This window comes from Physcomitrium patens, chromosome 21 (assembly GCF_059467195.1).
Source record: "Physcomitrium patens ecotype Gransden chromosome 21, ASM5946719v1, whole genome shotgun sequence".
NCBI lineage: Eukaryota > Viridiplantae > Streptophyta > Bryopsida > Funariales > Funariaceae > Physcomitrium > Physcomitrium patens.
In genome coordinates, this window is record NC_143430.1 from 4140982 (window position 1) to 4168185 (window position 27204).

Below are 27204 nucleotides of genomic sequence, written 5' to 3' on the forward strand. Positions count from 1 at the left end.
CCTTGTAACCATCTAATACTACGCAATATGTATTTGCATCTGTATTCGACGTTCCAACTTCCTATACACACTTATTGGAGAGTCATTGAAAGTCGCCTAAGACACAAGGAAGAACTCAACGAGCCATTACTAGTGTGACTGGTTGTGTTCTATGAACTGTAGTAGCTGAAATCCTCCCTCACCTTCAGAAGTAAACATGGGAAACCCAATCAATTTATTAGTAGCCCACATGTGCAGAACATTCTGCAAACGAATGTGTTCTTGATTTGCTAAACCACTTGCTAATGCTGCTGACTCTGGCCAGTGATCCACTTGAACTACTTTCTCCCCTGCCCCATTTTTTTGCTTTCCGGAGCCTGAACTGCAATAAACGAGCCATCTAGATTGGCGTGAAGAGCAGTGTATCAGCCGATTGGGATACGATTCTCGTTAACGTTAAGCATCAACAAATGCTCTTCTTTTGAGCCCTGAGGCCCCTGCGCATACCGGACGGCCAAGTAGGCCTTGCAGGCAGACATATATCTTGAAACAAAATCGGTCACCTAAACACCATAATACGGAGTGTTGTATAAGTGAAGGGAAACAACAGGGTAAAGATAGTAAAAGAACATGAGGTTGTCACAAAGTCGAAAATGACATGTTACTTGATCTCAGCTTCGCCACACCTGGGATACCTGTGGATCAACGGCAATAACTTCAGATTCATTTTGAGGTTCAAACCCTAGCATCCAACCCTCCAATAACACTACCTGTCGAAACCATCCGAGAGCAACGTAAGAAACCTTTAAGGTGCTGAATCTATATTACTTGCACAGCTTAGAAAGCCACTAGATCCATTGGGAGGCTTCCGTTCCGTGAGTAAAATTATTCAAATATCCGACTTGATTTGAAGGGCCATGTAGAATGAATATATGAGTTATTAAATTGTAATCCCATAAACTACCTAAATTCAGTAGTACGCAGTCATATTGAATTCACAAAAATAAAGTTCTTAAAGTAGATATCACCACCTGGAAAGCTACCAACAATTGCATGGCACTACACACACTCTCAGTCAGTTGAAAAAAAATATATCTTTGCAAGACATTATAAAGCAAGACATTATAAAAATTCGAAGGTTGAGAAGTAGAATTTCACCACGAGAAAGCGAAATTCACCTGCCAAGAGAATTGAACATATACTCGAGGGAATAGACAATCGTTGTTTGACCACAACTCTGAGGAGCGCTGATACCGATCTGTCAACAAACCAAGGGACATCCAAGTAAGAAATCGCATCCATCTTGGAAAGACAATCCAAAGCTAACACCATCTTGCAATGCATAGCTTAGCCTGGATAATATGGTCACATTCAATACAACGGTACACCCACAATTCAATTCTCGTCTGACTGATTATTTCGATTGCAACCGTGGTAAAGCCAGATTACGAATGTTTATTACCACCAATGCAGGCAGTTCTTCGCCTGGCTTAAACTCGTTACTATGAATTTCCAGCTCGCGCTTGCTTCATAGAAACACGGGCACGTAGTATTAATAGATCCGAACCTTTTCGGAGTGAGAAAGATTAAACACATCAGTTGGCGTGAGAGCTTAATTCCTAGCATTAGCTACTCGTCAATTCGCAGTGCAACCTTTTCCTGGGTAAACCCTACTTTCTCCAACAGAGGCCCACTGTGCATAAGTAAGCCAAGAGGAAGAAGAGCTCTTAGTTAAGACATACGTAGATGCCGCACAGTCTATTTCATCTTTTCGATCTTTACAGATTTTACGAAACCTCTACAGTTAAATTGCCACACAACTGGCTCGCCTGAGTAGCAGTGTCGTGGTTTAGAGGATCTCTTTTCACAGCCATTCTTCCACATCTTTTAACATCACCAATATATCATGTCTGACAACTGACTACATGATAACGCTATATAGTGTCTTCATCTCATTGCTGTAAAAAAGTTGAGAGCTGATTTATTCTTCAATTATCCAGTGTCAATATCATGTATCCAAGTGCTAATTTCCGACCTCGTGACTGCTTACGAAAGGAAACACAGGAAAGGAAAATCAATATTCTTACCAGCAAATGAATTCGTATAAGTCCAGAAAAGGAAAGGTAGGCAACTTCATAGCCTTATTCTCAGCCTTGATCTCCGACACCGTCTTCACCACCCCCTCCTTGGATCCCATGTCTCCCATGAGCATCTTGATCACGTTCTTCATACGCTGGGGAAATGCCGCTACGGTTCCCGTCATGGAGTAATCAAGCTGAAGCCTGCACTTCTCAATTGCCCCAAGATTTGACATTTTTGAAGAGGCCACCTGCGTCGTCTTGGACACCGCACTCGACCCCAGCATGGCAGCGGTCTCCATTTCTCACGAAACTCCTTCAATTTCTGCTCCCTACATTCCATCTATCAAAGCTGAGCTCCAATTCCACACGAACAAACAAACAAAAGTATAAATATCTTTATCTCGCATAATTTCGCCTCAATTCAACTCAAGCAATGTAGACTCTCACGCAACCTCACACAAACTCCTCCAAAATTGGACAACACTCAACCCTCCACAAAACTGGTTGTTGCACGGCACGCGACCAATTCAACAACATCAAAACACTCAACCCATAAACGAGAAAACACATCACACAAACCACGAACATGGAATTGGAAACTAAAGGATGGATAATCTAGAGAATGGTACCAGAGATGGACCAATCTCACAAATTGGTAAGGAACGTCCAGGGACTCGAATTGCGCCAGAGGCCACGATCAGTTCTGTCAACATCAAGGGGGCATGTGAAGAGGAGGAAGAGGTTGGACACAAGGAACTGTTGATGATTGAATTGGGTGGGCGTGGCGACTGCGATGCTAGTCAGCTCCTGGTTCCTTCTTTTGCGTTTCTTTTCTTCTTCCTCTTCAGCTGGATTTATTGATTCCTCTTGTGGAATCTCAACAATGGATTGAATCGAGGAGCTGGTGACTCTGCAATGCGATGCGAGAGCGAGAGCGAGAAGAGTAGCCCAAGCTGCAGACTCTGCTCTCGGGTGACCCTCACGGCCCCCTATAACAGCCCCTTTCTCACCACGCTGAGTCCCCCCTCCAGATAGTGGCTCCTTTTGCACCATGTAAGGACCTCGGGAGGATTCTACAAGCACCTCATGGGTTGGAATTAAAAACATGACTTGTTTGTTTATACTTTACTATGAATACTTTGTTTGAATTTCAAAACGGTGCAAATGTTACTTTTGACTTTGTTAAAGATAATCGAATTTTTTAATGAGATAATCAACCTTGAGATGTTTTCACAGGGTCTGTAGGAACACAACATCTTAGAGATTGACTTTAGGTGTACTTGACTCATCAGCTATCACAGGGTTTAGATTGAGGGGTCAGGTGTTTCCACAAGCATAAAGATACCCAATCCATGGCTTCATATCGTCAAAATTAAATTGTGGTGTTAGTATACAAACTTGTTAACTAGTGTGAGAAGTTGGGTCAGTTATCCTTGAAAATTTTGTTAAGCTTGGACAGTAGCTTTGATCACAATTCATTGACTATGCTCTTCTTTCTCATTGGAATCGTTCATGTTTGCATTCTGTACATTCAAAATGAGTTCCGTGTGATAGATATCTTGACTGTGCCCCGCATCAATGAAACAATCTCGTCTGCAATTCCTTGCAATCAATCCTGCTTTCCACTTTCTAAAGTTTTCCGAATGTTATTGGATGCAAATATATGACTAACTACAGAAATTAAATTTTATTTATGTAATTATCATTCCTTAATCAAGTCACACTCGAAAGTGATCCACTGGGTTGGCACTGAGAAGTGGTGGGAAGCGATAATACAAATCTCCATTCATTACGTCAATCTCTTCGCCAGCTTCATCGTGTCACTTGCAGCATCAATCCACGTCTGTGTCGACATACAAGCTCGACGAAATTGAAGCCATAGCCAAGCCAAGATGAATGAGCTCAAGAAGCAAAGAAGATAGACAGCAGTAGACAACGTTTCCACAAAGGAGTCGACTGATGGGTTGCAACAAACTTAGGGCAGAGATCTCGGAAAATGTGAGAACTTGGAAATTGTAAGTGTTGTGAGGCACGCAGCCGGGAGAATAAGAAACATGCGCAACAGCAACGTTACGTGGGTGTATCACATGGTGTCAAATAAAAGAAGGGCCTATGCTAATTATAAGAAAGCCTAGCTAAGTCACCATTCTGGGAAGACATCGACTGATACTATGCCAGTACTTAAGCGTATTTGCCACTCTTAGGGTTGGACTTGGGGACAAGGTTCTTGCGGCCCTTCGCGCGTCTCCTCTTCAACACATTCCTGCCGGTTGGGCTGGAAATGCGAGCACGGAAGCCAGACACGCGCGCGATAGATTTGCGAGACCTCGAGCGCTTGGTGCATCCCAGGCAGGGGCTGCCGGCCCTCACAACCAGAGAGACTCCTCTCTTCACCATTGGGAGTCCGAATGTGGTGGGTCTCAAGGCAACTCCTGCAGGGAAGTTCAATGCAGCTACGCTCAGTGTACAGAATCCATAGCCAGCCCTTTGAAAACTCATCTCAATTGATACTGTACAACCTTTACGGGAGCAAATCGCTTTTTGACGAGACAGAGTTTCGATATCTTCAAACTCTAAATCAGTGGTACATTCTGGGCCCAAATGGTGTTTACTCTCCGACATCCAATTCCGTCTTCGAATTCAGTTCAAACCACTCACAACCAAATACACTGCCAAATTACCATTCAAACCCAAATTCTGAAAACTCTTCGACCGAACTCAACTGAAATCTGCTCATGGCCTCACCACTTTGTCTACTGCTCTCACACAATCTACCCGCATCAATGCGACCACAAGTAACGAGATCAGACAAATGTTCCAGCATTAGGATAACTGAAAAACCCACCTGCGAAATGGGACGAAGAGAGGGACGACACCACGCGGCTAGGAATGAACGACGACGTCAAGCCACAGCGTGCGGAGCTGGAAGGTAAAACCAGCTTGGTGGCGGAGAAGGAGCCCACCGAGAGAGCGGCCATGGAGGTGGAGAGCGCCATCGCTGCTGCCTGTGGCTGCTGCAATTGAGGTGAGGAGCTCTTCGATCCAAGACGAGCAGAGTTTGCAAATGATATTGGAATTCGCGTGAGCGGCCGTGCTCCCTCTTACGCGATGGTCTTCAGTTTCGCGGACCTTATCTGTTTCTGCAAGTGCCAGCCACATCTTTGATACATACCCGTCGTAAACTTATACCCGGTCCAAGACCATCTGTTCATGGGTTCACCACCTCATTTTTCCAAGTTCCACTTTACCCGCTGCCCATGGCTTCGTACTCTCACTAACCATTTCGATTCCACTTGGGTTGCATGTCCCATCTAGGCCAAACATTCGATGGCTTACAGAAATCTAAGATGTAGTCCTATCAAGAAGGCGTTCGTATCTTAATTGATACCTGGGTTTGCAAAGTTTCTCTTCCGTCAACACCCGAATTTCCGCCTTTAATCCGGCACGTATCTATAATTGACAAGCAATGAAACTTGCTTATCGCTTATGGTAAAGGGGAGCTACACCATGTCATCAACCCTTCCGTCAAACTTCATCAGGGAAACATTCGTTAATGTTTTTCAAGCAGTCTTTCATTGGGCGAGGACTTTTTATCTGGAAACTATACATGAAATTTAAGACGAGCGTGTACAGAATGCTGTTTTCTGCAACAGAGAACATCAAAAAAAAATCGGGCGACTGGATGAGTTGCGATCCAAAGACACGACGAGCGAATGGTACTTTCAGGATTGAATGGAATCATTCGATACAGAAGCATGGAAGTTGGGTTCACGCACAGCAGATTCACACCAGATGGAGTGTTCAAACCAATAAAGATGCAACAAAAGACGTTTGAATCGAGTTTCTTCACAAAATTAGTCACAAACCCACTTTCTGTCACAAGAGATTGACATATCAGCTGTTGCTTGTGGAATATGAGAGGTCCGTGGTCAAGTCCTATGTAAGTCTCGCCCTGGACCAGTCTTTATCCCTCTCGGCATGCTCGGGAGGGACATGACAGTGTGCCTTCGACAAAAGGCGCGCTTGATGCAAGCTGATACTTATCTGAATGTGCCAAAACCTGAAATAAACTACTGCTACAAAAAATGGGTATAATCATTTATCTCCTCTGCGTTGAACTTGCCTTTCACTTGTTGCGACCAGAAAGGCCGCAGACCCATTGAGAGGAATCAAGCTCTGTGCCTACCAATGTACAAATTTGAACACTACTGTAGTGTAGATCCTAACTAAAACAAAACAGATTACTCAAAAAGAGGGCAGAGATTGCCACAATTATACCATTATTGTAATTCTTTGGTCTGAAGGCACTTCCAGCATCTGATCTTGATGTGGACGGTTTCGATTTGACGAGTCCAATGATAAAACGACAGTTTCCTGCAGAAGGGTCCACGGTTGTAATACTGGCCAGACCTTGGAAATTGCATGCAGCAGGATCTTGGTTTTGAAACTGGAAATATGCGTTGAAAGAGTAGGACGCATTCTGCTCGAGCGACAAGCCTGCGCAGGAGGAGCCAGGAAACAAAGGTGTACAATCTGCACGAGAGCATGCAAAAGCTACGTTCTCACTGAGATTGGTCCTGTCAGCATATGTGTTTAACACGCAGTATTGAGCACTCATGTAGGGTGGGTACTCAGCATTCTTTAACGTTTGTGCAGGAGCGTCTGTGCCACCTGCGTAAGCCGAGAGATGCGAGTCAACTCTAATCCAGCGGGGAATTTTCCCCAAATACACTGTAGGAGAAGTTTAGCACTAGAAAATGAATTTCGCCTAAGAAATGTACAATCAGTTCAGAAGAGCAACGCACCTGCAAGATTAAGTTCGTATTTGGCAACTCCATCGTAGAAAAACATCCCCCAGTGGCGCTCGAATGCTCCAGGAAGGATGCTCTTGATATTCTCATCTAGCCATCCGAACATGTAAAATTCAGTGAACGTGTTGGGCCGCATGGGGGTACCCTTATTACTTTGCAAGTGGTTAATCAGCTGTTGATTGTAGGTCCCAGCCAACTCTCTGGTAGCATATTCGTTTCCATCAGTAGGCCAGCCGATTTCGCCGAGTACAACAGGCATATTTGGGTACCCTGCTGCTCCAAGGGCAGCTATCAACGCATCCACACTCGCATCAAGGGCATTGGTGTACGTATTTGAGCCATCTATAAGAGGGGAAGTAGTTCCTCCGAAGAAGGCGTAGTCTAAGGGAAAACTAGGATTTTGGTACTTGCTAATGAATGGGTACAGATTGACGCTGAATGGAGAGTTTGTACTGTTAAAAATCTGCAACATCGGGAGAATTTGGTCCAGGTACTCTGCCTTGAATCGGGTTGCTGATGGCAATGGAGCACCATCCAGAATATCGGCATTGAACGGGATGATAGCCCTCACCGTGTTTGCGTGACCTGCCTTCGCTAAAGCATCGACTACATTTTTAAGAGCTGGTAATGTTGTGTTTAAGTATTGGCCTTCGTATGCAGTGAGGAATGGCTCGTTCCCTACTGCAACCCATCTGCAAAAGGCCACGAGTATCCATCACAATCGTACTCACTTGCGTCAATAAAAATCTAAAACTGAACTGAACACAGCTCCGGCAGTTAAGAGCTGAGACCCTCGTAGGATCCCAAATTTGGGAGAGGTTTCCGTAATCAAGAAACATGGATCTTGACTGGACCGACTACAACTGTGCCCGCTTCCCTCATTGCACAAATAGCAAAGTCCTGGCAAAGCAAAAATGGACCACGAGCTCCTCAAGGCCGATCGTTGAAAATCCTGAAAAGACTCCCCCGAATCATCCGTGTCATCGATCTAATCCACAGGAACAGTCCTTCTTGAACACATAGATCACGACTCACAGAACTGAAAGTCCTGCTGGGCGCGGACGGCGCGCCCCAAGCTCTTATCTCCTTAGCTAAGACTACGCTCAAACATTACCACGACTTTTTGATGTCGAAACTGAATCAACCTTGAACTAGAAGCGTGCGGCACTACTGTGAGCTCAAGTACCTCTGATCTCCTTCAACATCAGCTATTCTGCAGAGTGATTCCAGACGACGAGCAAGACCTTCGAACATAGCTCTGAACTTCGTAAAACGAAGATCAAGGAGCCAGCAGAACATAGAGGTCCAGGCATGAAGGCACCTGCTCATACCTGATGTTAACCCCGCCTTTGAAATTGAAACGCGTCACATTTTGTTTCACCCATGCGTCAGCTGCCCCTTTCAAAGTGGCAAGCTTGAAGAGCAAGTCATTCGGTGCGGCCACCATAACTTCAATGTCGGTTCCCGCCATCGATTTCACTACATCGTGATCAGCATCAAAGAGCTTCACCTTTTTTATGCCATTCGCTTGCAGCATCTTCACCACATATCCAGGAGGCATTGGGTTGACAGACATAGTGCCCCAATTCACCCCGAGTCCACTCACAAATTGTGAAGCCCCCATCAAGAGCAACATTCCCATACTCACGCAGCACCAGGCGATCCGTGACCCCACCATGTCGCTACAATTAATTAGAATTCCAAGTTGCCTTCGACGGCCTTCAGCTCTATCCTACCCTCTATAACTCAGTACTACCCAAACAAACCAAAGCTAACCACAACGATCTTCGAAAACAAAAGGGAGATGATTGCATACAGCAGAGGCCGAATTCAACACTCCACGAGTCAATAGCCAATACAGCTCCAAAATATATAGTAGGCCAGCATACCGAAATCCTCGAGTACGGCTCTCGGATCAAGATTCTTGACACACTCCGAAACTCACAACGAACTGAAGAGTATTCTAGCACATCTTATTTAACCAATGTTCAAGAGAACAACCGCCGCGTGAGCTCCAATCCGGGCACTCAGTCCCCACTGCGCGACCCTCGCCAAGGGTGGCAATAAATCCTTCGCAGCACATTCAATGGGCCGGCACGGCTCCAAATGCAAGGGTCATGAGAACGGTGGCCAGGGGAGGGAGAGCAGTAATGGCAGAGGGAGTCGTACGCGGGGATGAAAACACGAATGAAGCGGGGCTCGGAGGCATTGTCAGATCTTCTCTTCCGTCAAGCATTTGAGTTTGAAGAAAGAGCTCAACGTCGCATTGCGGAGTACGATGACGGATGGTGCCGTTGGTCATAGCCAGGCGGGCTCTGCAAAACAAAAAGAACAAAAAACAAAAAACAAAAAAACCGAGAGTTAGACTCCGAGTGGCTGCGCCGCTGCTACTGCAGCACAGCTTGAATCCGTCACCTCTCCGCGAAGTTGAAATCCATCGCTGCAGTTAATCCGTGACGCACCCGGACGGCGAACGATCTCCGACACCGTTCTCACCACGACCTCAGATTTTTTAGGTTTCGTCGGGGAGAATCTACGCCGGCCAGCAAGCCGATCTTCATTTGTTCTCAATGTTGGGAACACAGAATCGCCACCCTTGTTCCAGTGAACTGAAAACTTTAGCTCTTACGAATTTTTGACCCACAGTAATTTCTTATGCCGAGCCGTTCGGCATTCGTTTTTGAAAAAATCTGCCCTGCCCGCCCTCCATGAATGTTGAAGGTTTGGGCGTGAGAAACTTTTTCGCCTCGGGTACGTTTTCGAAAGTTACCGTGGTCTGACATCACACGTAACGGTAAGTAAATGGATTGACGAATAGTTTTCATCGAGGACTACGTTCATCCGACAATTTCCTGAAGTTGGTACACCTGATTTATACGTAGTTTATATTGTACGAATACGAATATGGGCTTTCGTGGGTACGGTGACTCCTTGCCCCTGCTTCACATTGCAGAAGTGGTCACCGTCGTCCGTCCGGAGGTCGGCGACCAGAGGCTTGAGGGTGATTCTAGATCAGCCGTCAGAGGCTCGTCTCGGTGCACATGTGAGGGCCCTAGGCCCAATGTAGTAGGGTCAACATCAAGGATCCATCGGATGGAGATGTGAGTTATTGCTGCTCGGATTTACTGCGGTGCGGAGAAATCTTGAGAGCTACCGCAGAAGACTGCACCACGAATGGCATGAACGGGAACATCCCTCGTTGGGTCCATGCACCCTTATTAAAGCGTGTCAGGAAGAAGTAAGTCCTCCGAGGGACTTAGAATTCTCTCATCTGCACACCCGGTCAGCATCTTTGAAATAGACGCTGATTCCGGAAGTTGGAATGCCCAGCGTTGTAAGCCGATGTTTTGTTAAGAACTTGGATCACGATTTAGAACGATACGGCAAGCGATTTGCAGCTTTGTACTGATGTAAAATGGAAAGAGCCGAGTCGCCTTTTGTTTGGACACTACCAAACGATCGACCAAGCAGTTCATGGGGGTCGGAAAACAGTTAGTACTTTAAAATAGAAAAATATTAGCTTTCCATCGAGAGCAATTAATTGTGCGGGTTGTCCATAGAGGTGGATTTCAACGTAAAAAGGATTGGGATCATCATAGAGTACCACTGATGTCAGGTAGTAAAGCTCATGTGGTCCGACCAGAGCAAGCACACGTCTAAGGCAAGCAAGTTTTCCCTTGACATGGTAAAATAGAAAGAAAATAAAACTTGCACCGACATTTTCCACGTGGTACTCGGACGTTAAGGCTGATCCTCCTTGATATGAAGGTGTGGGATAATTGATGCCCCAATACTGGGTTCAATGACAGTCTGATAGTAAAGTGACAGGGTTATCAACTTTCTGTACAGGGTTTGAAGGAGATGGACAAAAGCTTGGCTGCACGCTCAATTCTTATTTTGGTGCAACCATTTCTATAATGCCCTTCCCATCAGCAGCATCAAAAAAGAAGTAGTTCCTTAGAGGTTCTCCTTTACCGGACATTGCCTTGATCAGCTCCTGAAACCAGCGGCAACAAGTTAACATGAGAAGAGAAACATGATCAACTTGCAAGAACCTCCGTTGTGCAAATGACTTGACAAGATACGGTGCTACAATAGCGTGGATTCAATGTAAAGAAGCGATACGTTTCATACAGAATGCTTCGATGTGCTGAAAACAAGTCGACACTACCAGATATCAAAAAACTACGCCAGCTCCAGCGTTTGTTATATGACATCAGCTTCCACGCAGCTATTCAAGTAGAGCTCGCTGGCCCTCTCTTCTAACATGAAATGATGCACAAGAAAACATAAAAACTTTTCTCATTACAATGTATTACCTGGCCAACGATGCCACCCAAGATAGCACATACAGGGGGCAACTCAGAGCTGCCTGAACCCAGCAATCTCTGGAATAGAGGCTCTGAAACAAGATTTTCAGCCACCTTCTGCACTTCACCACTTAGACTTCAATGTCCACGCTAAATTGTTGACGACAGAAACTTGAGTAATATAATGGAAAAAAATCAAGTCAGGAGCGCGGAGGCAACGAGCATGCCACGCCTCAGAGCCGCTTGAAGCACAAGATCAAACTGAGAAAGATGAAGTAGCGAAGCAACATGAAGACGTCTCCAAATCGCACAACAGCATAAAATAAGAAACAAACCTGAGCTTCACAAGCTGACTTCCAAAAAGCCAGTAATGCTGGAAGGTCTTGAGAAGAAACATGCCCAGGCTGACGGCCCTCTGCATGTTCAAAATCTTCAAGGCCTGTTTAAATCAGACGAGAGCCATATGCTGCTATTAAAATCAGCGCTAGAGTGGAACAATGCGGAGAAAAAATAAAACCCTGAGGAACGTATTGTTTTATACTGCACATAAATATGAATCATAAATATCTAGACGAATAACTTGTGAAATGTGGATATTGGGTAAATCCATACACTACAAAGAGTGGAGAGTTTGAATAATACAAGGACATGAACAAGGTATAAAATAGGTTCTCAGCACTTACATCTCAGAGCGAAAAGAAGTTTGGATGTTCTCTTTGGAAAGCTCTTCCACGGTACACTCAATGCTTCCTACCAAAGAGCACCAGACAGGTAAAAGTTAGTGGTCTAGCTGTGAGTATGTACTAAAACGGTGATCAAGTAGTTACGAATTGAGAATCTTCTACAGAGACATCCAAACAGAATTCATAACACGCTGACTGGCGCGTCCTTACATGACAATGGCACCCCTTGCTTCTTACCTCAAGACTTGGGTATGTCAACTCGTGTCGTGCATCTTTATCGTCTTTTGCTCTCTGCGATCATCCCATGAATGTGAGTAACTGAACAGTACGGAAAGTTCCTAGGTAATGCTACATTGAATATATTGGAGAATTTGCACTTGTTTGCGAATGAGAAATGCATGAAGGGCTACAGAAGAACTAATTACATGCTTAATATGGGCCGACACAACAGTAGACTTAAATAGTTGACGTATTTGTATTATAACCATGAAAGCAGCTTTTCAGATGCTCACAACTCCTATAAGTAGATTTTTGCAGCATCTAGACAAAGTTTCACCAAGAGCAAGGTTTACAGAGAGATAGGAATGTGCTGTATAAATTCAACAAACACGACTCTTAGGGAGCCACATTCCCTCCCTTGCTCACACATTAAAGATATTGTGAGGAAGAAGCGAAAAGCAACTCACACCTTCGAAACATATGAATGCGACTTCAGATCCACAAACAGGCTGCCACAAGTGCCTCTACAATCCACAGAATAAAATCCAATTCTATGACCTTGTTTTCGACACAGCTCATTTACGTGTTTCTGTTCCATGATCGCGACATTCAAATTCAAACCTCGAGTTAGCATAAACACAAATCACCAAACATACTAAGGACTGAGCAAGAAAAACGTTAACAGAAACAAGCTCATGGATAAAACGGACATCAGGAACCAGTGTGGAAGCAGACCCGTAGACTGATAGAAGATCGCCCCAATATGATGGCATCAAAATTGCCAAAAAAGCTGTCAGGCTTGTTCTGGATGCTGCCTGCAACAAAAGATCATGAATGTACAACCATTGTCAAGAGTTTAACTTTATCAAGACTACGTTATCTAACAAAGAGGAATTATATCGCTGTGAATGTAAGCATACTGGTCACTGAAGCTGTGTAAATTGCAAAATCGAACTAACCTGCTTCGGCCTTAACCTGGACCATGGGATTGTAATCACGCAACGAAGCTGCGCATGCTTCCGCAAGAGTGATCCCTTGACCCTCCAGTTCATCAAATTGGATCAAAAAATTCGCAGCTGAAGCCTCCAACGTCAACTTACTGTCATCAACCAGTGTGAGACTTCCAACCCCTGCAAGCACTATATTCTTGCAAGTCTGCAAACAAGTCGTTTCCAACGATAAGTGCGAGCAACCAACAAATCAAGTATAGGGAATGTCCACAAACGTAGCACACTCCATTTCACAGAAAACAGAGTATCGAAAAGTGATTCCATTACCTCTGCAATAACACCAGACATACCGACCACCAAAACGCGGGCTTTGCTTAATCTGGGTCACCAAAACATTCAAGAATTTAAGCTTTCTGATGTAGAGTTATGCTGTCCAATCCCGCCTTTGATAAAATAACGGCCTATTTTTTCATTAAGAAGAATTCAGATAATCTCCATTTAAACAGCATCGTGACGATTTCACTCCTCGCGTAAGTTTTACAAAAGCGCCCTAAATATCATAATTCATATATCATAAAATATCATAGTTCGTGTATCATAATTCATGTTTCATATATCTTAGACTACTTAGAATCCGTGAGTGCCTGCCTAACTACACCATGTCTCCCATCGTCACGATAGGGAGAAGGTCAGAAACGTACTTTCTTTGAGCATCAACACCCCAAACACGGATCTGCCGATCATAAACAGCAGCCTCTTGCTCCGTTAAAAGCTCAGTTGGTGGATCCATCTCGCTTCGATTAAATTCCTCAAGCCCGAATGGCCTGAAATACCAATATGCATCAAATGAGCTGATACAACACATTCATGTGCATTTCTAGAACCAAGATCTTTGAAAAGCTTCGTAGTAGATTCTAGGGCGTTGAGAGACGAGGAACAGTAAGTTTTATACAAATAAAAATAAAAATAAAAATAAATGCAGAAAACACTGACAGTAACAGAACTAATAATCTTCCAGCCACCTACATGTACCATGATCACAGGCACACTAATAAACCTCAATAAGAAGAAAAAAGGTGCGATGAAGAGGAACAGGCATAAGTTCCAGAACCCTAAACCCTAATATCTCAATACAAGCATTGCCAGCCCACTCTATCACAGAAGCTCCCAAGTCACGGTTCACCAACATAAACAAAAAAACAAAAAACAAAACCCAAAAAAGTGGGCAGACGCTTGAGTTAAATCATGAAAAATAACGGTACACCCAAAATAAAATCCTCTTACGCTGCCTCCATACACCCGAAGTGCACAAAAAGTAATCATGACAAGCTGCAATGAAACTCAGAAGGAAGAAAAAAAAAACGTTGCAATTTTTTAGCAGTCAAACAGGACACAAGAGATGGGAGTATACCTGGAGTAGAATGTGAGGATGGGCGTGGAGGAAGGACAATGCGATGAGGCCTCCGCGATCCTCGAGCTCCGTGGCTGGCTGGTGAAGTGAAGCTTGCAAGTATCGGTTCACTCTGCCTCTGAAGCAGCCTCAAAACGAATTGGAGCCCACGCTCTCCGACATCGGTAAGGATGGATGGAATCGCGGATGAGGGTGAATGAGGGGGAGTAAACTTTAACCTTTTACAAAACTAAACTAAAAGTATAAAAGTTGGCCACGTTGACATGATCCAAATTCCTAAAACAATTTACATCTTCTTATTTATATTAATATAAATATGTATACATATGAATAAAGACATATATTTATTTATTTATTTATTTATTTATTTAAATATTTATTTATTTATTTATTTATTTATTTATTTATTTATTTATATTTAAACCATTTATTGAATTTAAATTTTTTTCATATACAAACGAACACACTAATACGTACACACTAGCTTGTGGGATTCTTACTATGCTTTAAAAGTAACATATTAAAACAAATAATTGAGATGTAATAAAGATCACCACAATTCTCATAAACACATGGATATATACATGGACAAAACACGTATTACTTTAAGAAGCAAAATATTTCTCATTCACTCCCATTTTCTTTGTCTTAGATAAACATACCTTTTAGCATTTGTATATTTCAATTAGACAAACAACAATTATAATGTATCCATAATATCCACTATTCTTATTAAAGAATAATGCAATCTTCTATTTAAATTCTTGTTATTTTGTTTGACTAACAATATGCTAATTTTGAATTCTTACTATTCACTGTTGTTGTACATAGATGTAGAAGATATTCAATCTAGCTACAAGAGTTAATCAAAGTATAAATACATCAAATTGCAATATACCTAAACCAATAACAACTCAAACTTTTGAACACATGGTTTTCTTCAAAATAATCTAAAATTTTCAAATGAAACTTCATTTCTTTTTCTATCTGGCAAGTTAGATAAAAACAAATAAATACAAAAACCTACATTATACACAGAACATTGTTCAAAGCAATTGCACTTCACTGATCTCAAGTATTATTGAATATTGATGATGAATGCAATTTTTATGTTTTCATTCAAAAGAAACAAGTATGTGCAAGTTAAGCAGGAAGGATAAGAAAAAGAAAAAGAAAAAACCTCATGTCATTCAAAACTGCATTTTAAATTTTCTTTGTGAAGTCACACACCTTAAGTGAAATAAGGAAATAAATCCATCCATCCATCAAGTCCTCCATCTGGTCGTGAATCCCGTTATCCATCCATTGATCTAACCAACCATTCATCCAGTAAACCTTTCATCTACTCACCGAAAACTCATCTACTAACAGACAGTTATACATCCATCCATCCACACATCAGGAAGCTCGCAATGAGCCTCCCACACATCTCGTCCAGAAACGATGTCCCCCGCTCTGTCGTCGCTGGACGTTGCATCCGAGGCGACTCTGGAAATTCAAATCGACGCTGGTGCCAAGGAATAGGACTGTTTCCATTAAGGAAGGTAGCAGCAATGAACAGTGGAGGCTGCTTTAACCTGCTTGAAGTTGCCACGTAGACTATGCTGACTCATCGAGCCCCGCACAGCTCCCCTCCCTGCTTCTCCACACTCAAATCCAGGAGGGCCCGGAAAGCTCTAGAATTCTCACGATCCGAGAGCAGAGGGTCTCGAAGTCTAGCGGGTTCTAGACACACCCCCGAGCTCCTCTTTAAAGTCTCCCTACACCCGCCCCCCATTCCACACTTTCAAGTATTCATCAGTGCATTAGTGCATTTTCATCGAGCTTGCGCTTCTCGCGATCTTATTCCGCAGCACTTCGTTGATAGATCATCGGGTTTATTGATTGTAATTGTCGATCGGGAAGGTTTGTACTACTGGTTGTTATTTTTCAAGACCGAGTGTACAGAGTTCGATACTTCTAATTGGATTGATCTTAGTGGCTCTTTGGTCAACTTGAGAGAATGGATTTCCCTCTGTTCCAGATCCTGAGCTTCCCTGATGAGCTTGAGAAGTCGCTGAATCCACAGTCCCAGAAGTATGTGCGCGACACGAAGGCCATGGTCAGCACAGCCGTGGACGTGAAGGAGCTTCCCGATGCCTACGTCTTTGTAGCTGACATGCCAGGACTAAAATCAGCCGACGTGAAGGTGGATTTCTTCGCATCCGAATTTTTTCGAAAGATTATGACAACTGAAATCTTGTTTTTATCGTGATCGGTTGAGAACTTGTGGAGGTGGACTACCAATTGTGACTGAGATGTTCATCAGCGATGATGCCTGCCCGTATTTGTACTTGTGAGGTGTCGCAGGAGAGCATAGTCTGAAGAACCGTATTCTTCTGCTTACAGTTTTGTACTTCGTCTTTGCGATCCTCGTAGTTATAGCGGAATGCGGCTGATCGTGTTGGGCTTAGTTTACTTATACCGGTTGTGGGAGTGTTTTATAATTCTGTCCTTAGCTTGTGATAATTTCTCGATCGCTGGAAATTAATGTGCAGCGATGAGCGTGCAAAATCTCTAGACTCCTTGTACGAGAGCATAGAGTGCTCATTGAGAGAAATTGCATCTTTCTGAGCATGTTAATAGGTCTTTCAAATGGTTCGCAGTGGCTCTGAACATTTCCTGTCCTGTCTCGCGTGGTTCCAAACTTTGTTTGTCCGCAGGCAAGACACTGACATGATTTGCGGCTTGTGCAGGTACAACTGGAGAATGACAATGTGCTCGTGATTGGCGGCACACGAAAACGTGAGGAGCCAGATCCCAAAGTTAAATATATTCGCATGGAGCGCAATTCTGGCACATTCATGCGCAAGTTTACGCTTCCTCAGAACTCCAATTTGGATAAGATTGCAGCCTCTTGTGTCGATGGTATACTCACAGTTACTGTTCCCAAGATTCCTCCTCCAGAACCTGCGAAGCCAAGAACAATCGAGGTGACTATGGGGGGAAAGTAGGATCACACTAAGAGGGCTCTCTAGAAATGACACGGATGACGTACAGGGGCTAAAAATGCCAGAGCATCATGGCAAGATTTGTGCAGGCAGTTCTGAACCGTGAGTTGTATGCAACTCTGGTTGGTTGGGAGGTGCTAGTTATGCCACTGTAGTAGACAGTGTGAGATACAACGTTTGGATACTTGCGATGTGACAAATCTAGAGGAATAGGTGTGAGACTGCCGAATTTGTATAGTTTTTGGTCGCTAAATGGCAGAGGACCTGAAATGGTTCCAGACGTAAATAACCAGAGCATGTCTTACTTGAGTTAAATTTTATGAAGTATTTCAAGTGAAGTCTCAGTTTCAAGTATTCTTTTTCTTCAGTGATGCGTTATTTGCTCACTTAAGTCTAATCTCCTTGTTACAATGTTGATTTTCTCGCAGCACAACTACAATCGACACCTTCGTTTTATGTCACCTTGCATCAACATCAAATGCACCAAAGGTGATTGACGTTCCCAGGAAGTGCCTTAGATTGAGTAACATTCTTTGTAAGTCAAATCGAAATAGCAAGATTCCCTGAAAATAATATCCGACCGAATTATTTAATAGCTTGTACGGTAAGAAAGAAAACAACAAAACAATCATTTAAATATGCATTATAATTCAAATTTACTATCTTTAATTTATTGTCAGCTCATATTTGAAAACAACGCACAACAATGTCTTTACAGTGAACATATGGGCATTCTTCATTAAACATGTTTGTACGAAAATTATATACATGTTTAATAAAATCATAAAATAAAATAACAATATAAAGTATAATACAGGAAAAATTAGATGGCATAATTAAGATTTAGTGTATTTTAAAGTAACTGAAGTAGTTACAATATACTAGGTTTTTTTTTAATGTGACTAAGAATATTGAATAATCCTTTTTGAAAAATCCTTTGAATATTAAAATTAAATACTACCAAATTTCAATCTAATTAGAAACAAATAATTCTAAAAAACTAAATAAATATACACATACATATATGTATACATACTTGTAAATTTTTAATTAATTGCACAAAAATAAGATAACTTTTTTATTATTTATTCTAAAAGTATTAAAGTTTTAACATAAACCAAAAGCTTTAGGATTTGAAAGCAATAAAATATTTATAATTAAAAGATAATAGAGAATTTAGAATATGAAATTTACAATTTACTAGTATTATATATATATATATATATATATATCAGTTTTTAACAGCTTGGGTTGAAGTTAAAAAGGCAAAATTGCAATTTGATTGACGATTGAGAGGGAACTTTGAGGACTTGGAGAACATGAAGTCGTTAGGCTATGTATATTCACAAGAACATATGTTGAGATCCTATTGATTTATTCACCCGCAACACTAATGAGGTGCTGCATATATTATTTATTTATTTAAATATTATATTTTTAAAATATTAGATGGATAATGTATAAAATTGTTTTGAAAAGAATAAAGATCAACAATAGCTACAGATTTGTTGAAATTGAGAAGCCTCAGTGAATTTGCATTGTACTATTTCTGATAGCTAAAGCTTTGAAATACTTTCTTTTTGATCAAAAAAAGAATATTTGTAGGGAAGTTTTACCATAGATTTTCAAAATAGGCTTCTTAGTATAAAAACTCCTTTTCTTACTTTTATGAATTCTATGGTGATGTAAAATCATTTGTCTTTTAATTTTCTAAGAATTTTCTACAAAGGAATTTTCTTCACTTGAGGCCTTTCACCTAGTCAATGCTTTTGTGACTTGTAAATGGACTCTTTAAAGAACTAATTGAACCAAAAATGATAATAATATTGCTTTTATTAAATTATATAAAAATATTTTTCAATTCTTGAGTTGAATATAAGGAATATCTATATATCTATCTATATTTGGTGCCAAGTAAATAAAACTTTGATTTAGTTATTTTTAATATATATATATATATATATATATTTATACATATATACATATATTTATATTATCTTTATTTGATTTCGGATTATTTATTAGAATTGATTGGATGAAGAAATATACCAATTTGTATATACATAGTTATAAGATTGTTTGGTTTCTTTTCTTTGAAATATTAAATTTACTTATATTACTAATATTTATTTTTGTATTCATAGATACATTTCTTTAATTTTTGTATTTTACTAAGATTACAATTTATAAAAGAAATATTTATAATTATAAAATAAATTTTTATTCTAGTTCTAGCACAAAGATTTATATATCATATCTTAAATTTATATGCATATCTTTTCTTTCATTTCTACTTATAAAGTTTTCATTGACATAGAATTATATTTCTATTTTATTTTATAATTTGCAACAATTCGTCATGGATATATATATATCTACTACAATTGTTACTTAGGTAGGTAGAATTAAGTCAAAGTAGATTAATTTTATAATACCTTTTAGACAAGCTTCTTAGAAGCTCTTTAGATATTTTGACTTTACATATGTTTGTAGTTGATTGGTAAGTTAGAAACTTAGTCAATACGCTATACATGTGCCACATGTGTTGGTAGCTTGCAGAAGAAGCTAACCATGTGGCGGCCATATAGAAAACTTTTTTGCAAGTTAAGATATGTGACATGCAAAGTCAATTTTTTTTTGAAGGTCCTATAGAACGTTGCTACATAGATCCTAGGTAGATAATATATGTAGAGGTAAGAGTGAAGCCTTCTTCACTCTTGTCAACTCCTTGCTTGCTTCTAGTCTAGATTCAAGAGTCTTTAGTTTTCTTATCTTTTGGCAATAGATATTCTAGTTTCTTTTTAATATACATATTTTTTTATTTTTATTTTGTCACTTTTCTTTTGACATAGATTTCACATGTTTATGCATCTTCTTTCAGTTCATGTCATTGATAGATTGATAAAAGTACATTTACAATATTAGAGATTTATTTTCTCTTGATTAAGAGTAGATTACCTTTTTTTCTTGATAAGACATAAACGTACTAGAAGTTGTAGATTACCCTCTTTTAAACTAATATTGTTCTTAATATCTCCTTTGTTCTCAAGTCCTCTCTTTTGTTTGTTTTGAGTAATTTTTTTTTTTTTTTTTTTTTTTTTTTTTAAGTATTATCATGGCATAGGTTATTGAAATGAAGAGTGTAATGGCATAAATGCAAGAACAATTGAGGGAGTTAATGCTTGCAATGCATTAACTTACTTTACCACCACAAGAAGCAACAAGAATGGCAGGAAGTGAAGATATAAATATGATTGGAGTTGCTTCAACATCTGCACCAAATCATATTCTTTGTCCTATAGTGGAACATCCTTCCAAAACTAGAAAATCAAGAGTTCCTTGCATGAGAAGTTTGATGGCACAAGATCCAAGTTTTGAAGATTTATCAATCAAGTATAACTTGTGATTGAACTTCAATCCCAAAGCTATCCAACTCTAAGATCAGAAGTTAGATTCATTCGTATACTTCTTTCAAGTTCAACATTATCATGGTTTTCATCTTTTCTTGAATGATGAGATCTAATATTGGATAATTTGGAGGCTTTTTTGGGAGAGTTTTGATCAATGTATGGAGAATATGATACAAGTTTTCGGATTTGAAAGCAATAAAATATTTATAATTAAAAGATAATAGAAAATTTAAAATATGGGATTCATAATTTACTTGTATTATATATATATATATATATATATATATATATAGATAGATAGATAGATAGATAGATAGATATTTAACAACTTAGGTTGAAGATGAAAAGGCAAAATTGCAATCTGATTAACAATTGAGAGGGAACTTTGAGGACTTGGAGAACGTGAAGTCGTTAGGCCATGCGTATTCAAAAGAATAGTTGTTGAGATCCTATTGACCTATTCACCTGCAACATTGATGACGTGTTGCATATATTTGCTGTAATTGGATTTTTTTATGGTTCTTTATAAGATATATATTTGAAATAATTGATGATATTATCACTTTTAGAATTAACTAAAATTCCTTTTTAATTATTTAATAGGTCGCAAAAAGATGAAAATATTTTATTTGTGATTTTCGAGTCAAAAATTGACTGCTTCTAAAAAAATATTAATCAAGAAAAATAACAAAATAAAAAAGAGCAATAAAAAGAACATGTATATGACAATGGAACTATTTATGTTTTTACAATGTAATTAGAAATTATAATTTCTATTTAGTACAACTTAAATAACTAAATTGAAAGAACTTAAAAATAAACTAAATTCATAGTGGTGTTTTCATCTTTATTATTTTTACAATATAAGATCTTGACAATATTTGGAGAAGAGTTATTGAATATAGAAAAGTGTTCATATGTATTATAATTTCTATGGATTCATGTGCATTTTCATGAGTTTCTCAAGTTGCCATGCATTTCTTTGGATTTCTTAGGTTTCTACAAGTTTTTATGCATTTTCTAAGTTCTTCTTAAATGTAATTGACTACTTTTAAAATTTAGTAATGCTAAAGGTGGATTATAATTATAAAATTTATTTTTATCAATAATTAATTGTTTAAAATGTGTGAGTTCATTAATTCTGTGTTTAAAATCAATCTTAACATTAATGTCTTATAAAACATGTTTCATTATTAGTTCATTGTTCAAAATCAAATGGAATTCATTTGTTTGATTTATTAAAAATGGTCAATTTTTAAATTTTTATTTAATAAATTAATTTGATAATATTAAGACCAATATGGATATTTTTAGTAAAATGATATTCATTTTTCAAAAGTAAATTAAAATTTATAATTAGGTTTATTTTTAACATTATTTTAATATATGATACCAAAAAAAACATTATATCATATTTCCACAACATACAACAACATTACATGATGATCACATGCATTTGTTTTTATTATTTTTTCATGTTTTAAGGTTAACACACTTTAAAAATACAATATCATAATCCAAAAAATAAAAATTATTATTATTATTTTTTTTGAAGTTTAAAATGCATTGAGTTTTATTTTCTTTAATACAGTTGTTTGTTTTCAACCCACAAATTCATACATGCTACTTGTATCAAGTAAATTTACTTTGATTTTCTTCCTAGAATTCCTTCTTGAAATGGAAACAAAGAAATGGTAGAACAGACAAAATCATTAGTTGTAGCAGATGACAATTCTAATCCCTAGTAATGCACAGCCTGCCGAGAAGCCCCTTGAGTCATCCAGTCGCTACACAAATCTTGCAACTCAGCCCTCCGCTCCCTCCTCACACCCACCTGGTGCTCAAAGAACGGGTAATCCAGCTACGCATCGAATCGTCGGATGAACGATAAGTTGGTCTCCTCCTGCGTTGCGTACGTCAGGTCGATCTTTCTACAAGAAATCAAAGACTGTAGATTGTCTTGGATCAGGTTCACTTGAATGATCTGCCCCCCCCCCCCACCCCACCGCAAGCCATCTTAGTCCAATCCAACCCCCGCATAACCACTCACCAAACCTCGTAACCAAACACCCCCACCCTGCAAACCCGCACTCAAAAACTCATACCTGGTTGTTGTTAATCGCAACCCTAAGCGAAATGCTCCAAGCGCTCACCACAGACTCTTGAAGTGCGTCCAAGGCGGACTCCTAATACCGTCGGCAATCAGAAATTATCACATGCGACTCCAAGAGCACATTCACCTGCACAACCAATGGATCACACCCACTCAAAATACCCACATAAAAACCCACAAACCAAACGTTGATTTAGCAGGACAATGGGTCCTATGCTTCGAGGTATTTAAAATAGTTTACAGTGCAATCTGGCCAGCCAACAAGAGTGAGGAAGAGAGCAAGGGCAGGGCAAAAACATGACACAAATACACATCCATTGCAACATCGTATTCATCTCAACAGTCGCCTCGCAACTCAAGTACGAAATCATCATTAATTAAAGCAAATATATGCAGCAGCCATTTGAAAGCCCGATCGGAGAAAATTTCGATCTGCAATCGTATTTTGACAATCAACTGCAGGTCTGGCTTTAGTATTACCTTCACCAGCTCCCTTCTAATACATAGCAGATTTTTCTTATCATCTTCTTGCATTATTCTTGGGGGTGTTGTCGTTAGAATCTTTAAAGATGGTCTTGGTGGTGTTCTTCTCAAAGAGCCCACATACAATCTTCTGAGACTTAACATTCTTTGAGTACACAAACTTAACCTTCTGAAAGTACTTAGAGTCCAAGATGAGAAATTTAATAAAAGCAATATTATTATCATTTTTGGTTCAATTAGTTCTTTAAAGAGTCCATTTACAAGTCACAAAAGCATTGACTAGGTGAAAGGCCTCAAGTGAAGAAAATTCCTTTGTAGAAAATTCTTAGAAAATTAAAAGACAAATGATTTTACATCACCATAGAATTCATAAAAGTAAGAAAAGGAGTTTTTATACTAAGAAGCCTATTTTGAAAATCTATGGTAAAACTTCCCTACAAATATTCTTTTTTTGATCAAAAAGAAAGTATTTCAAAGCTTTAGCTATCAGAAATAGTACAATGCAAATTCACTGAGGCTTCTCAATTTCAACAAATCTGTAGCTATTGTTGATCTTTATTCTTTTCAAAACAATTTTATACATTATCCATCTAATATTTTAAAAATATAATATTTAAATAAATAAATAATATATGCAGCACCTCATTAGTGTTGCGGGTGAATAAATCAATAGGATCTCAACATATGTTCTTGTGAATATACATAGCCTAACGACTTCATGTTCTCCAAGTCCTCAAAGTTCCCTCTCAATCGTCAATCAAATTGCAATTTTGCCTTTTTAACTTCAACCCAAGCTGTTAAAAACTGATATATATATATATATATATATAATACTAGTAAATTGTAAATTTCATATTCTAAATTCTCTATTATCTTTTAATTATAAATATTTTATTGCTTTCAAATCCTAAAGCTTTTGGTTTATGTTAAAACTTTAATACTTTTAGAATAAATAATAAAAAAGTTATCTTATTTTTGTGCAATTAATTAAAAATTTACAAGTATGTATACATATATGTATGTGTATATTTATTTAGTTTTTTAGAATTATTTGTTTCTAATTAGATTGAAATTTGGTAGTATTTAATTTTAATATTCAAAGGATTTTTCAAAAAGGATTATTCAATATTCTTAGTCACATTAAAAAAAAACCTAGTATATTGTAACTACTTCAGTTACTTTAAAATACACTAAATCTTAATTATGCCATCTAATTTTTCCTGTATTATACTTTATATTGTTATTTTATTTTATGATTTTATTAAACATGTATATAATTTTCGTACAAACATGTTTAATGAAGAATGCCCATATGTTCACTGTAAAGACATTGTTGTGCGTTGTTTTCAAATATGAGCTGACAATAAATTAAAGATAGTAAATTTGAATTATAATGCATATTTAAATGATTGTTTTGTTGTTTTCTTTCTTACCGTACAAGCTATTAAATAATTCGGTCGGATATTATTTTCAGGGAATCTTGCTATTTCGATTTGACTTACAAAGAATGTTACTCAATCTAAGGCACTTCCTGGGAACGTCAATCACCTTTGGTGCATTTGATGTTGATGCAAGGTGACATAAAACGAAGGTGTCGATTGTAGTTGTGCTGCGAGAAAATCAACATTGTAACAAGGAGATTAGACTTAAGTGAGCAAATAACGCATCACTGAAGAAAAAGAATACTTGAAACTGAGACTTCACTTGAAATACTTCATAAAATTTAACTCAAGTAAGACATGCTCTGGTTATTTACGTCTGGAACCATTTCAGGTCCTCTGCCATTTAGCGACCAAAAACTATACAAATTCGGCAGTCTCACACCTATTCCTCTAGATTTGTCACATCGCAAGTATCCAAACGTTGTATCTCACACTGTCTACTACAGTGGCATAACTAGCACCTCCCAACCAACCAGAGTTGCATACAACTCACGGTTCAGAACTGCCTGCACAAATCTTGCCATGATGCTCTGGCATTTTTAGCCCCTGTACGTCATCCGTGTCATTTCTAGAGAGCCCTCTTAGTGTGATCCTACTTTCCCCCCATAGTCACCTCGATTGTTCTTGGCTTCGCAGGTTCTGGAGGAGGAATCTTGGGAACAGTAACTGTGAGTATACCATCGACACAAGAGGCTGCAATCTTATCCAAATTGGAGTTCTGAGGAAGCGTAAACTTGCGCATGAATGTGCCAGAATTGCGCTCCATGCGAATATATTTAACTTTGGGATCTGGCTCCTCACGTTTTCGTGTGCCGCCAATCACGAGCACATTGTCATTCTCCAGTTGTACCTGCACAAGCCGCAAATCATGTCAGTGTCTTGCCTGCGGACAAACAAAGTTTGGAACCACGCGAGACAGGACAGGAAATGTTCAGAGCCACTGCGAACCATTTGAAAGACCTATTAACATGCTCAGAAAGATGCAATTTCTCTCAATGAGCACTCTATGCTCTCGTACAAGGAGTCTAGAGATTTTGCACGCTCATCGCTGCACATTAATTTCCAGCGATCGAGAAATTATCACAAGCTAAGGACAGAATTATAAAACACTCCCACAACCGGTATAAGTAAACTAAGCCCAACACGATCAGCCGCATTCCGCTATAACTACGAGGATCGCAAAGACGAAGTACAAAACTGTAAGCAGAAGAATACGGTTCTTCAGACTATGCTCTCCTGCGACACCTCACAAGTACAAATACGGGCAGGCATCATCGCTGATGAACATCTCAGTCACAATTGGTAGTCCACCTCCACAAGTTCTCAACCGATCACGATAAAAACAAGATTTCAGTTGTCATAATCTTTCGAAAAAATTCGGATGCGAAGAAATCCACCTTCACGTCGGCTGATTTTAGTCCTGGCATGTCAGCTACAAAGACGTAGGCATCGGGAAGCTCCTTCACGTCCACGGCTGTGCTGACCATGGCCTTCGTGTCGCGCACATACTTCTGGGACTGTGGATTCAGCGACTTCTCAAGCTCATCAGGGAAGCTCAGGATCTGGAACAGAGGGAAATCCATTCTCTCAAGTTGACCAAAGAGCCACTAAGATCAATCCAATTAGAAGTATCGAACTCTGTACACTCGGTCTTGAAAAATAACAACCAGTAGTACAAACCTTCCCGATCGACAATTACAATCAATAAACCCGATGATCTATCAACGAAGTGCTGCGGAATAAGATCGCGAGAAGCGCAAGCTCGATGAAAATGCACTAATGCACTGATGAATACTTGAAAGTGTGGAATGGGGGGCGGGTGTAGGGAGACTTTAAAGAGGAGCTCGGGGGTGTGTCTAGAACCCGCTAGACTTCGAGACCCTCTGCTCTCGGATCGTGAGAATTCTAGAGCTTTCCGGGCCCTCCTGGATTTGAGTGTGGAGAAGCAGGGAGGGGAGCTGTGCGGGGCTCGATGAGTCAGCATAGTCTACGTGGCAACTTCAAGCAGGTTAAAGCAGCCTCCACTGTTCATTGCTGCTACCTTCCTTAATGGAAACAGTCCTATTCCTTGGCACCAGCGTCGATTTGAATTTCCAGAGTCGCCTCGGATGCAACGTCCAGCGACGACAGAGCGGGGGACATCGTTTCTGGACGAGATGTGTGGGAGGCTCATTGCGAGCTTCCTGATGTGTGGATGGATGGATGTATAACTGTCTGTTAGTAGATGAGTTTTCGGTGAGTAGATGAAAGGTTTACTGGATGAATGGTTGGTTAGATCAATGGATGGATAACGGGATTCACGACCAGATGGAGGACTTGATG

General features: G+C 39.6%; 6 protein-coding genes and 1 long non-coding RNA gene across 9 annotated transcripts; 1 reads left to right on the forward strand and 6 right to left on the reverse strand.

The window, feature by feature from the left end:
• Nucleotides 1–178: 178 nt before the first annotated feature.
• Nucleotides 179–3012, reverse strand: LOC112274545 (uncharacterized). Of its 3 annotated transcripts, XR_002967464.3 has the most exons (6): nt 2690–2984; nt 2067–2409; nt 1442–1505; nt 1158–1237; nt 675–749; nt 407–542 (listed from the first exon to the last, which is right to left on the reverse strand). XR_002967464.3 is itself a non-coding variant. In XM_024504195.3 (5 exons), the coding sequence occupies exons 2-5, from the start codon at nt 2357–2359 to the stop codon at nt 641–643; spliced, it is 471 nt and encodes a 156-aa protein (XP_024359963.1). In that variant the 5' UTR covers nt 2360–2409; nt 2690–3012; the 3' UTR covers nt 179–640. The 3 variants fall into 3 exon arrangements, 2 of the variants coding, with proteins under 2 accessions (XP_024359963.1, XP_024359965.1); XM_024504195.3 differs by lacking the exon at nt 675–749 and having other exon boundaries at nt 179–674; nt 2690–3012; XM_024504197.3 differs by lacking the exon at nt 675–749 and having other exon boundaries at nt 179–674; nt 2067–2389; nt 2690–2828.
• A 1035-nt stretch (nt 3013–4047) lies between these two features.
• On the reverse strand, nt 4048–5120 carry LOC112274559 (large ribosomal subunit protein bL34c). The gene is made up of 2 exons (XM_024504215.3): nt 4906–5120; nt 4048–4492 (listed from the first exon to the last, which is right to left on the reverse strand). Exons 1-2 carry the CDS (start codon nt 5054–5056, stop codon nt 4242–4244), a joined length of 402 nt encoding a protein of 133 aa, XP_024359983.1. The 5' UTR covers nt 5057–5120; the 3' UTR covers nt 4048–4241.
• A 766-nt stretch (nt 5121–5886) lies between these two features.
• Nucleotides 5887–9230, reverse strand: LOC112274555 (glucan endo-1,3-beta-glucosidase 8). The gene is made up of 3 exons (XM_024504212.3): nt 8203–9230; nt 6866–7563; nt 5887–6731 (listed from the first exon to the last, which is right to left on the reverse strand). The coding sequence occupies exons 1-3, from the start codon at nt 8547–8549 to the stop codon at nt 6283–6285; spliced, it is 1494 nt and encodes a 497-aa protein (XP_024359980.1). The 5' UTR covers nt 8550–9230; the 3' UTR covers nt 5887–6282.
• A 1298-nt stretch (nt 9231–10528) lies between these two features.
• Nucleotides 10529–14534, reverse strand: LOC112274556 (SUMO-activating enzyme subunit 1B-1). Its single transcript, XM_024504213.3, has 11 exons — nt 14445–14534; nt 13735–13857; nt 13361–13412; nt 13043–13238; nt 12819–12898; nt 12553–12672; nt 12102–12155; nt 11865–11931; nt 11517–11620; nt 11191–11298; nt 10529–10868 (listed from the first exon to the last, which is right to left on the reverse strand). The coding sequence occupies exons 2-11, from the start codon at nt 13821–13823 to the stop codon at nt 10764–10766; spliced, it is 975 nt and encodes a 324-aa protein (XP_024359981.1). The 5' UTR covers nt 13824–13857; nt 14445–14534; the 3' UTR covers nt 10529–10763.
• A 1702-nt stretch (nt 14535–16236) lies between these two features.
• LOC112274557 (17.3 kDa class II heat shock protein) lies at nt 16237–17788 on the forward strand. Its single transcript, XM_024504214.3, has 2 exons — nt 16237–16632; nt 17180–17788. Exons 1-2 carry the CDS (start codon nt 16447–16449, stop codon nt 17435–17437), a joined length of 444 nt encoding a protein of 147 aa, XP_024359982.1. The 5' UTR covers nt 16237–16446; the 3' UTR covers nt 17438–17788.
• Nucleotides 17789–22485: 4697 nt separating this feature from the next.
• On the reverse strand, nt 22486–23290 carry LOC149986699 (uncharacterized). The gene is made up of 2 exons (XR_016499898.1): nt 22950–23290; nt 22486–22828 (listed from the first exon to the last, which is right to left on the reverse strand). It is a non-coding gene; the product is annotated as an uncharacterized LOC149986699 (long non-coding RNA).
• Nucleotides 23291–25123: 1833 nt separating this feature from the next.
• On the reverse strand, nt 25124–26673 carry LOC112274457 (17.3 kDa class II heat shock protein). Its single transcript, XM_024503981.2, has 2 exons — nt 26280–26673; nt 25124–25732 (listed from the first exon to the last, which is right to left on the reverse strand). Exons 1-2 carry the CDS (start codon nt 26463–26465, stop codon nt 25475–25477), a joined length of 444 nt encoding a protein of 147 aa, XP_024359749.1. The 5' UTR covers nt 26466–26673; the 3' UTR covers nt 25124–25474.
• Between the last annotated feature and the right edge of the window lie 531 nt (nt 26674–27204).

Bases quoted from the DNA above. Each gene is read 5' to 3' on its own strand.
- LOC112274545 (XM_024504195.3), bottom strand. From the start codon at position 2,359: ATGGAGACCGCTGCCATGCTGGGGTCGAGTGCGGTGTCCAAGACGACG. The intron at 1,506-2,066 runs GTAAGAATATTG...GTTTCTATGAAG, and splicing joins TTATACGAATTCATTTGCTG to CAAGCGCGAGCTGGAAATTC. The intron at 675-1,157 runs GTGAATTTCGCT...GTTGATCCACAG, and splicing joins ATGTTCAATTCTCTTGGCAG to GTATCCCAGGTGTGGCGAAG.
- LOC112274555 (XM_024504212.3), bottom strand. From the start codon at position 8,549: ATGGTGGGGTCACGGATCGCCTGGTGCTGCGTGAGTATGGGAATGTTG. The intron at 7,564-8,202 runs GTATGAGCAGGT...GGCCTTTTGCAG, and splicing joins AAAGGCGGGGTTAACATCAG to ATGGGTTGCAGTAGGGAACG. The intron at 6,732-6,865 runs GTGCGTTGCTCT...CGGCTTACGCAG, and splicing joins ATACGAACTTAATCTTGCAG to GTGGCACAGACGCTCCTGCA.
- LOC112274556 (XM_024504213.3), bottom strand. From the start codon at position 13,823: ATGGATCCACCAACTGAGCTTTTAACGGAGCAAGAGGCTGCTGTTTAT. The intron at 11,299-11,516 runs GTTTGTTTCTTA...GGTGAAGTGCAG, and splicing joins AGTCAGCTTGTGAAGCTCAG to AAGGTGGCTGAAAATCTTGT. The intron at 10,869-11,190 runs GTAATACATTGT...CGCTGGTTTCAG, and splicing joins TGGGTGGCATCGTTGGCCAG to GAGCTGATCAAGGCAATGTC.
- LOC112274457 (XM_024503981.2), bottom strand. From the start codon at position 26,465: ATGGATTTCCCTCTGTTCCAGATCCTGAGCTTCCCTGATGAGCTTGAG. The intron at 25,733-26,279 runs GTGGATTTCTTC...CGGCTTGTGCAG, and splicing joins TAAAATCAGCCGACGTGAAG to GTACAACTGGAGAATGACAA.
- LOC112274557 (XM_024504214.3), top strand. From the start codon at position 16,447: ATGGATTTCCCTCTGTTCCAGATCCTGAGCTTCCCTGATGAGCTTGAG. The intron at 16,633-17,179 runs GTGGATTTCTTC...CGGCTTGTGCAG, and splicing joins TAAAATCAGCCGACGTGAAG to GTACAACTGGAGAATGACAA.
- LOC112274559 (XM_024504215.3), bottom strand. From the start codon at position 5,056: ATGGCGCTCTCCACCTCCATGGCCGCTCTCTCGGTGGGCTCCTTCTCC. The intron at 4,493-4,905 runs GTGGGTTTTTCA...ACTTCCCTGCAG, and splicing joins CTCTTCGTCCCATTTCGCAG to GAGTTGCCTTGAGACCCACC.